The 11477-nt window shown below is 27.3% G+C and overlaps 1 protein-coding gene across 4 annotated transcripts in view; it reads right to left on the bottom strand.

Annotated features, from left to right (window-relative positions):
- Window positions 1-321: 321 nt before the first annotated feature.
- The window catches only part of LOC100208083 (replication factor C subunit 5), a 52818-nt gene continuing 41662 nt past the window's right edge, over window positions 322-11477 (bottom strand). For all 4 annotated transcript variants that reach the window (XM_065807232.1, XM_065807229.1, XM_065807231.1 and 1 more), the window contains exons 11-12: window positions 1033-1087; window positions 322-912 (exon numbers count right to left, since the gene is read on the bottom strand). In XM_065807232.1, the coding sequence (XP_065663304.1) occupies window positions 813-912; window positions 1033-1087 (155 nt within the window). In that variant the 3' untranslated portion in view covers window positions 322-812. The remainder of the gene's footprint in view (window positions 913-1032; window positions 1088-11477) is intronic.

Raw genomic sequence — 11477 nt, 5'->3', positions numbered from 1 at the left:
TAATTTTTGTTTTTGTTAAGGTAAAGAAACTTAATAGCTTTACTTTTATTAATATACTGCGGTAGTGGTGTAGCGGTAAAGCGCTCGCTTCATAAGAGAGAAGTTCCGAGTTCGATCCCCACCACCGTCCCTGGTAGTACCGCACTCAATTTGTTTCTCCGCGCAGCAGCCTTGTTCGTCAAGGTTCGTGTTTCGGAGTTATAGAGTTGAGAGAGGGTTATAACCACTATTAAGTAGCCTCCTCATCTGCAGTGGCCTTCTCGGCCTTGAGGAGGTGAATAACAAAAAAAAAAAAAAAAAAAAAAAAAAAAAAAATATATATATATATATATCCATATATTAGGTTACGAAAATACCATATATAAATATTACATAGCTCATTCTGAACTAGAAAGAAAATCATCTTGACATCAACTTGCCTTTCTACCTACCCTCCTACCTTCCCTATCATGCCAGTTTAAAAAAAAATAATTTGAAAATATTGTCACTTGAGTGCGTTTGTGATGCCAACGCTATTTGAGCATAATTACTAAACCGTGTCATTGGTCACAAAGGTATATTGGATCTAACTGTAGTTCAAAAACAAACAGTAAATGAAACTTCTTTTTTTGCTTGAAATTCTGAAATAAGAAAAAACTACAAAAATAACTGCAACCAAATGGGTTAAAACTGTTAAGTTGATTACTTTGTATATCTGCATTATCGATACTTCTAGCATTTTTTTGTTCGTTTTTTGTTCGACGGCTTAGAAAAATATTCCCTATATTTTTTTATGAAATTTTGAAAGCGTTTTACAACTCGAAAACTCTTTATTATTTTATTTCATCAACAACAGTGTCTCGTATGCACTGAAAACACGCAATTAAACTACTGAGCTGAATCTTTTCTGAAGTTCCAGCAGCTAATCGATACCTAAAAATAATTTAATAATACTAAATCATCCCAAAACAGTTAAACGTATGTAAACATGGTACTTGAAATAATTAGAAAAAAAAAAAAATCAAACAACAACTTTAATCTAAAACAACTAACTCAACTTCTGCCATCTTGTCTAAGAGTATCATTCGAACGCGTGGAGGAAAATCGACTAAAATAAAAAACGTCTCAAAAAGGTTTTAAAATTTTCAAATTTTAGATCACAATTACTTAAAAATATTTTTGTTTCCTAATTTAAAATACGTTTTTATTTTTTTTCTTTCAATAATTGATAGTTAATTGATTGTCATGTTATTATCATATTATTGATTACTCATGTAAACTTTTGAAGTTAAATGAAGTATTAGGCAATTCGCTAAACATATGCGGTAGTGGTGTTGTGGTAAAGCGCTCGCTTCATAAGCGAGAGATTCCGAGTTCGATCCCCACCACGTCCCTGGTAGTACCGCGCTCAACTTGTTTCTCTGCGCAGTGGCCTTGTTCGTCGAGGTTCGTGTTTCGGAGTTATAGAGTTGAGAGAGGGTTATAACCACTATTAAGTAGCCTCCTCATCTGTAGTGGCCTTCTTGGCCTTGAGGAGGTGAATAACAAAAAAAAAAAAAAAAAAAAACTATACAAAACAAATGACTTTGTATCCTCTGTTAAAATTTTTATTTAGACTTAAAGTGGAGTCTAAAAAAATTCCAAGATATATATATATATATATATATATATATATATATATATATATATTTCTTTGTAGTTTGCATTCTTTTTGTTTTGTATAAGAATTAAGCTTGGTAAGTTTATTTGTCTAAAAGTTCTAAAAAATTTTCTTTTTTTCTTTCTGCAAGTTTATTATTAAATCAATAAAATCAAAACAAAGAAATAACTTTCTTTAATAATATTTCAGGATGTTTAAGACATTCTAGAAAGATAAAATAAAAAAATAAAACAAAAAGGATTTTAGATTTTAATATAAAATTGAAGATATCAATATAATGAAGATCCAATTTTGCAAATAAATTTTATTTTATTACATATAAACCATTTTTATATTTAAAGATCTTTTATATTTTATTTAAACCTGTTAAGTTTGTTTTGATGTTTTTATTGTATCAGTAGTTCACACAAGTAGTGAAATTTAAAATATATATAGTTCTCATGCTAGCAATTGAAATGTATTAAACATATAAAATAAACAGATAGTAAAAGCCTCACCTACATTTTTTCATTAGATTTCTATTAAATGCATTTATCATGACATTACCTTTTATTCTTTTAAGAATCGAAAAGACAATTAGCATAATTATTCACTTGATAAATTAGTTTACTGCAGCAGAAACATGTGAAGCATATTAAAAATAGAAGAACTATTTTATAACAAATCTAATGATAGCACAAAAATACTTGTGCAGCAATTAAAAGTCATATGTTAAAAGTAAAATGTATATTAAAATTAAAATAAGCTCAAAACTGGCTTAATGATAAAAATAAAAATAAAAAAAAGAAAATAGAAACTTCATGGCAATTTGACTTGAAACAATTAAAATAAAGGATTGGAATAAAGGATAGTGCTTCTGTTTTAGCTGGTTTGTTAAACTATATAAACTTTTTTTTATACAGGTAAAAAGGAGTAGAAAACAAATTGTGAAGGTTAAAGTTAACAAAAATAATAACTTTATTATGTATATAAAAAAATTTTAATTTTTTTAAATTAGAGCAAATCTTTTTACTTTAGAGCACTAATATTAACTATGGTAAAGTAGATAAGTTTGTTGAAAAAAAGATAAGTGTGTAAAAGTTAATCTTTTATATTTTATTAGTAAATATAATTATTTATAATAGTTGTAATAATAACAAATGTTTGTAAAACGTTTTGAAACATTTTGAATAAATTGATGTTTTCTGTTATGTCAAAAATCATTTTTATAATGTTACTAATAATACCTGATTCTAGCTTTTCTATCAATCTACCATGTGACACTTAACCAAATGCCTTAGTAAAATCACAATACGGCAAATCTATTTAATAATTGTTTTCTACATCTTCTGTATTTATATTTATTCTTTTTAAACCCATGTTTTAATAAGCAATTGTAATTAGATAACCCATAACTAGGTAATGATTAAATAATCTTGTATGGAATGATAAAGACATGTGATTATGTGCATCGTTTTTATTTACTTACTACTGGGTTATGTGCACATTTAAATAGTTAGGGTTTTTACGAATACAGATTTTTAAAACCAGACTTATAATAAAGCTAATGGAACAAAAATAACTTTGGCCATATTGGCCATATTGAGTCTGAAAACAAATCTTATATTTGAGAATGTCTATGCTCGGGCTCAGGAAAAAAAAAAAATTTGCCAATAGCATTTGATGTTGCAGATGAACAAAACATAAAATAATAACTTACTATTAGTCAATTTTAACTTGTAACTATCAATGTATAATCATAAAACTTTGATTAAGTCGCTCTGAGGTCAAACGAAAACAATCGCATCAGCAGTCATGTTGAATGATATGATAACATTGAGAAGAATAAGAGAAAATCCTTAGAGAATTTTTGATAATTAAGAATGTTATACGAAAATCATTATGAAGACATGTCAAAAAATGATGTAATTTTTATACCAGTAAAAAAATATGTACTAATATCTATGTCATGCATTATTACATCATAGTTCAATTTTTTTTGGAATTAAAAATTGATTTACAATAGGCTGTTATTCAGTTAGGTTATGCAAGAAAGTGGTAAGGTTAGCTGTACGAGAGATAGAAAGATTGTATCACGTAAAAAAGTGGTTATAATAGAGTTAAGAAAGATTGTATCACGTAAAAAAGTGGTTATAATAGAGTTAAGAAAGATTGTATCACATGAAGAAGTAATTATTAAAGCATTGAGAAAGATTTTTTCATGCGAAGTGGTTATAAAAGAAATCACATGAAGAAGTGGTTATAAAAGAACCAAGAAGTTGTTAAGAATTGATAATAAAAATGCTAAAAATCAGTGTTTAAAATTGTTCAAACAACAACATAATGTAAAGTAATGCAAAGATTTATCTTAATCAGTTCTTTACTTTTTTCATCTTTTAAATTTGAATTCTATACAACTATTTGGCGTAAATTAACCACCAAACTGTTTAAAATAAAGTATAGATAACTTTTATACGGAATTTATGTTGTTTATTTTTTACAATTGCTAAATTTCGACATGCTTATAAAGGAAAATACATTATAAACATACAATGATATCACAAATTATCCATTCAACAATGCTTAAAACATTTTACTAAAAGAGTTACTTACTAATTAACAATAATTTATTATTTACTAAAGCTCAATTAGGTACTTAAAAATAAAAAGCAACGTAAATACATTGTTAATTAAACTCGAATGAAAAAAATTAATTTAAACGATTTTTTTAAAGGTTTTTTTTTAATGTTTACGTTTTCAGAACAATATATAATCATATTATGATTATATAATCATATTATGATTATATATTGACATTTTGACATCACCATTATACTAGTTTTTGCGGTGAACAGATGCGTTTTATTCTCTAGAAATAATTACTTTTTGTAACTTTTTTTTTTTAAATATGAAGAAGATAGACTCTGAGACGGGCTTCCTGAAAACGATCAAGAAACCTGGGATGAAACAAAAAAAATTGCTAATTTTATTTAAAAACGAATTTAATATTAAGGACGTTGATATTGAGAGGGATCACAGATTTGGAAAAAAAGTAGAAAATAAAAATAGAACAATGGTCGTTAAAATACTACATTACAAAGAAAATATAAAAGTACTACATTCATCTAATCAACTTAAAGGAACAGGAATATACATCAACAAAGGCTTCTCTTTTGAAACAATGGTCATAAGGAAAAAACTCTTAGAAGAAATGAAGATACATTGTAGAAAAAATTGTAAATATTCTTCTATAAAATATGATAAACTTATAGTTAAAGAATTTAGATAAAGGGAGTGCTTTTTTTTTCTTTTCTTACTTTTTTTTTTTTCTTTTTCAGAAAACTAATTATTTAACAGTTTATAAAAAATACCCTATTTATGAACGAAGATGTTTATTAATGATTATGAATTAAAATGACTTAACTCAGACTTTAATTCATTACAAAATAAAAATAGGATACTATTAGATAAGCATTCTGACGTCGATATTAAATTTCATAGTATTACTATATAATATAAAGTATAAATAGTATAAGTATTATATAATATAATAGTATAATATAATAGTATTAGATAATATAAAGTATTAATATTTTAAAATACTTTGTTATTAACAAAGTAGTTTAAAATATTAATACTTTATATTATAACCCTAAATCTGAAAACACAAAGCAAGGACTAGATGTAAATTCATTTTCAATTTTGCATTTAAATGTTACGAGTATTTCAAAAAATTTTGAATTATTTTAAACAACTTTTGTGTGATGTTAAATTTAATTTTAAAATTATTAGTCTCAGCAAGACATGGTGTACTGATGAAAATATCGAGACAAATACATGTTTTCAACTAACAAATTATAAATTCATCAATTCAGAGGATCTGGGAAAAAAGGAAGAGGGTTTGTGTGTATTTATAAGTAATTCTTTATTATACAAGCTAAAAAGAGATTTGTGCTCAACCACTAATGATTGTGAATCACTATGCGTGGAAATAATAAAACCACAAAAAACATCATCCATGTTTTATACAAACCACCTTCCAGCTCAATAAAACAATTCAAAAATTATATTAAAAACATAAAAATAAATTAAGCAATAATAAAAGCATTTATTTTGTGATTTTAACCTTGACCTGAAAATGAGTCATTTAAATACAAAAATAAATAATTTCTTAAATGTCATATATCAGAAATGCTATATTCCACTAATTAATAAACCCACAAGAATAACTAGAGAAAGCGCAACAGTCATAGATCAAATAGTCACCAATGAATTCATATCAAAAATAAAAACTGGAATATTTACATGTGACATTTTATTTCATTTACTTTCCTGTATTTGCTATCTCACAAAAATGTAATATGCACTAAAAGTTACAAAAAATATGCAAAAAATAAATGAAAAATCCATTGAAAATTTTAACACTCTTCTATCAGATTTAAACCTCCATGATATTGAGCACACAGATGAGACATATGATAAGTTTATTGATATATTACAACAACTTTACAATACAGCTTTTCCTGTAGTTACAAAATGTAAGAAAAAAAAACAACATTAAATCCATGTATACCTGGAATTATAGTCATAAAAAAAGTTTGCTCAAAAAAAAAACTTTCAATAAAGAAACTAATTACAAAAATTATAAACGTATTTTTGAGATGGTTATAACAAAGTCAAAGAAATATTACTATACCAAAAGAAATATTACTATATTATTAACATTTTATTAATGCAAATATTTTACATTCAGCTAATCAGACTAATAATACTATGCACTTAATATATTCAAGCATGCTGAATGATATACTGAATATACTGAATGTTTACATGTTGAAGGTGTTGTTTTTTTTTAAATAAAAAAATTTAAAAAAAATCACCACCTAAAGCTAATAACTCACCAACAAATTTTTGATTTTTTAAATGTATTTGAAATTATTATGTAATATTTTTTTCAAGTTCAGTCATTTAAGATAAATTATTTTGAAAAGCCATATAACTATGTATTAAAACTATCTTTGGGTTTTTAAAAGACTTAGTATAGTAACTCAGATTGTGCAATTTGATTGGTCGCATATTGTACCAATTAGTAGCGATTACAATAATTTACTATAATTTACATTCATTTTTGTATACTGTGATTTTTGCTGTTTGTTAATTTATTTGTTTTAATTTTTATTGTATACTTAATTACTTTTTGTTTTGATATCGTTATAATATTACCAATTTTATTATTTTTTTCATTTATTCTGTAGCTAATTTTGTAGTTTTTCAAATAGCTTTTTTCTTCATTTATAAGTGAGACAGGCTATTATAAATACAAAAATAATAAAGGCCATTATAAATACAAAAATAATAAAAATATCTCTGAAAAACTCTATTGAAGCTATTTTAGGCTATTTAAAGGCATTATTTACTCTGGCCTTTTTTTATGAACCAAATAATACAAAGATATCAATTGCCATTAATGAATAGTTATTTTTTATTTTGTATTTCTTTTAGCAATAATAAAATCATGAAAAACGCTTATGGACCTGGACCTCCTCCAAAACTACCAAATCATTTATTAAAAAAAATTTATAGAAAAAAGAAAGTTGATTATGCTACAACCAGAGCAAATGATTTGAAAAAAAAAAACTATTGCAAAAAAAAACCATATAAAATTCAAACATGATACTCAATCAGAAAACCTGAAGGAACATTAACTGTTTGACATCAATTCATGATATGAAATATTTCTTTGCACTTTAACAAATTTTTAATAAGATTGATACTCCAGTTATGTTTTCTTCTATTTGGAATATGGACGAAACTGGACTTCAATTAAACTAACTAAAATTATTGCAGCACAAGGTTCCAAACATCTTCAGTCTTGCACTGAAGATGTTTGGATGCACAGGAAAAAAGAGAGACCATCACAGTGATCGCAGCTGTGAATGCTGCTGGTGAAGTTTCTACATCTAATACCAAAAGGTAAAACAATAAAATCATTTCAAGTTTTTAATATTAGTGATGCACCAAGTGGTTCAAAATGGTGTGTTAGTGAGACTGGGTGAACAAAGCAAGGAATAGGATATCTTTGGTTTACAAATGCATTTTTGGAAAACATTGGAAGAACAGGCCACAGGTATTAATAGTTGATGGCCATGATTTTCACAATTCGGTTGAACTATTATCAGTTGCTATTGACAACAACAATGAAATTGTTGTGATGCTAGATTGTTCTTACTGGTTACAGTCGTTTGATTATCATGATTTAATAAACACCTACTCTGTTACAGTCAATAAGCCAAACTTTTGTAGGTTATTCAAAAAAATCTCGGGATCAAGCTTTCCCAGTTGCTAACATTATTTCTGGTTTTCAATCATGTGGTATGATATTTATTAATTCACTTTATTCAGTTACTAGGGAATGAGAGTTTGTTGGAATAAAGTTTCCATCCCTGCAAAATGAATACCTTAAATTTGAAAAAAAATCACTGAATAAAACTTTTGAAAAACAAATAAATTCTAATTCAAGTTTTTCTCTTATTGATAATGGGATTAACACAACTGAAAACACAGGCATTTCCTCTAGACTAGAAATTGTAAATGTGGATTTAGATTAACTAGTTAACAACACAGCATTATATTGTTATGGAAATATGTTTTACTTCTGAGCAACTGAATACTTTTAACTTCTGTTTTCAAAATGGTTTTGGTATTTCTAACAATTTGTATTCTTCATACAAAGACTTTTAAATTTGAAACAAAATTCAATTAGTAATAGTTCATCTGATCTATTATAAGGAAAAGCTGTTGAAACAATTCCTTTACCAAACGAGACTCATTTTGTCCCTGTATTAAATACAAGTGTTGATCATTTTAGTCCAATGTGTTTTAAAACAAGTTCACCAAAATTGCCATTGTCAATGATCATGATCTTTCATACCCAAATTTTTATGTTGAAGAAAAAAGAAAGAAAAAAGAAAAGCTAAACAAAAGAGATTAAAACAGCAACAAGACAGAGATTTAAAAAAGCATTATAAAAAAAATTGATTTTGCTATTAATAAGTCAAAATAATTAAAGATTAAACTTCCAAAGACAAAAGATTGGTTCTTTAAATAAATATTATATAAAATTAAATATAGTTATATTTAAATTATTATAGTATATAATTAGTCTCTACAATAGTAGACTGCTTAACATAGTTTTCACAACTGTTTTTTATAATTCAAAAATTCAAGAAAACAATTTCTGTCCTATTTACAAAATCTACTGATTGTTATACTACACTGCACTCACTCTCATGAACTGCCAACTATCAGCATTTATTAACTTCTTTTAATAAAACATAGCTTCCTTTACATATATACAAAATATTTAATTCAAAACACGTCTAGTAAAAATGAAATCGAAATTTGTTACTTTTTGTCCCATCGCCTTAGCTCTCTTATTAGTATCAAAAATCTGATTATTTGAGATGCCCTGAAGAAGATCAATAACCTTCTCTAAACACTGATTTGAAGCCTTAACAGATTTTGCTTGTGCGGTTCATCTTGTTCTAGACAGGTTTACAAGCTGTATTGCACTGTCAATGTCTTCAAGTTTTTCTTTTAAATGACTAAATATTTTTGTGCTTGATGTGAAGAAAACATGCAACTGTTCGAGGACATTAAACAATTCTCGTATTAAAGTATTAACATTGCAGGCATGTTCAAGAGCAGTGTTTGTTCTGTGGTCTTGACAAGGTATGTAGGTACATTATGGTCAACTTCATCTGTTATATACTTTAGTACTCCTTTAAATTGTCCAGACATTGAACTCGCATAGTCATATGACTGAAAAGCCATCTTTGATGTGTCAATGCCTTCTTTATGTAAAGAAGATAAAATTAGCTCAGCCAACCCTTTTCCAGTCTTATCAGTGCATTCAACAGATTTTAAAAGCCTTTCCCGAATCTCACCGTTTTCACTGGCTGATCTTCCAACTATACTCATCATGTCCTTATGTGACATATTGGGAGTAGTGTCAGCCATCACTGAAAAAAAATTGGTGCTGTTTTTTTCATCAATGATCTTACTCTTTAATTCAGTTGCAAGTAAACTAATCATTTCATTTTGAGACAATGGACTTGTGTATGTAACTCTATATGGATGAAGGGCTCTATCTTCATTCAAGGCTTTTAGTGTTGGATTGTGGCAAGAAATAAGATTCACTACTGCAACAAAGTTACTTTGATTAGCACTGTCTGATTCCCTAATGGCTAGCCCTTGGCTTCCTAAAGTCTTGCATGTATTGATAAGAATTTTCTATTCTGCACCTCTATTTTTTGCTCTTCTATTAGAGCAAGTCTATTGGATTTATCAATAAACTGATCTATATGTCCTTTTTTCATAAGAAAGTGACAATATTCACTTAATGCAACTTTATGTGCTTGAGAGGTAAAGTGCGCCTAAAGCTTTCCAAGTTTGTCTTTTCCATAGCTTTTCATTTTGAACCAAGATCTCACCCCAACATTTATCTAAGCATCTTCAGTTTTTCCCTTCTTTCCAACACCCTTGGGGAAAAGGCGACAGACAAAACAAAATGTGGCAACCTTCTGGGTGCTGTATTCTAAATGTTCAAACTCTTTGTACCACTAGGGATTAAATCTATTTTTATCGTCACTTGGGAAACTAGCAAGTTTTGGTTGGTGTGGCCCTAACTGGATTAAATACAATTTTTGATTGTAATTGTATGTGGACATAAACCTGGGTCATGGCTTATCAATGCTAATGAATCTGATTTGTCAATTATAATATTTTGAACTTTGATATCGAGTTTTCTTATAAAAGCGTTTCCCATTTTCAAAACATTTTTTGACATGTCCACCACAGAACTTGTTGCATTCACAATTTCATTGCAGCGAATTTTTCATTTACTAATTCTTCTTTACAATATTTTTTATAAATGTCATTAGAATCTTTAAGATTATCTATTAAAACACCAAAATTTCCCATGAACGAAATCCAATTTGTTGTTTCACTGCTTACTTCAGTAGTATCCAAGTTAATAATATTCGTGTCATCCTTTTCATCTCGGTCAGGAAACTGGGTCAAATGATCTGATTTAGAATTTAATTCTGTAAATTTCTCTACTTGTTCCTGGACACAACATAACCTGGGTTTTCATCATTATCTTGAATTTTTGAACTTGCATCTTCTGCAAATTTTTTATCAGAAGATGTTGTTTCTTCTTCTATGGATACGCCACGTGTTGAAGTCGATGTCTCAATTATTATCAAGTCTAACTTTGTATGTTCACTACTTTGTATTTCATCATCTACTTCCACATCGTTACGAGCATTCTGAGGTTCCATTTTTCGTTTTTTTGAAGCTAAGGAAGCTACAAAAGGATTCTCTGGGGCTCCCACTGTTTGTATATAAACCTTTATACCACCATGAACAGATCTTTCATGAATGGTTTTATAGTCGTTATTAAATACTGCTTTGCATATGCAATATTGTAACTTATATCTTTTGCTTTTCATAGTTAGTGCTGGAAAACAAACACAGATACTATGTTTATAAAAGTTGTCATTCTTAATAAGTGTGATAAGATATAAGAGTCTTATAATAATAGAATAAGACTAATAATCCTATTATACATTGAAAAAAGAATAAGAAAATAAATGCTAAACTCTGATATGAGCAAAACGCTCATATCAGAGTTTAGCATTTATTTTCTTATACTTTCTGATAAAAAGCTTTATATAAAATTATTATACTAAAAAATGAATCATATCATTTTAAATGCTATCATATCTTTTAAGACAGAAATGTTAAAATCAATTCATGGAAATAAATATTCATGTTTCAAAGTAGAAAGTATGAAAAA

This window comes from Hydra vulgaris, chromosome 10 (genome assembly GCF_038396675.1).
Source record: "Hydra vulgaris chromosome 10, alternate assembly HydraT2T_AEP".
In the NCBI taxonomy this organism is placed as follows: domain Eukaryota; kingdom Metazoa; phylum Cnidaria; class Hydrozoa; order Anthoathecata; family Hydridae; genus Hydra; species Hydra vulgaris.
This window is presented reverse-complemented; position numbering and strand designations above follow the sequence as displayed.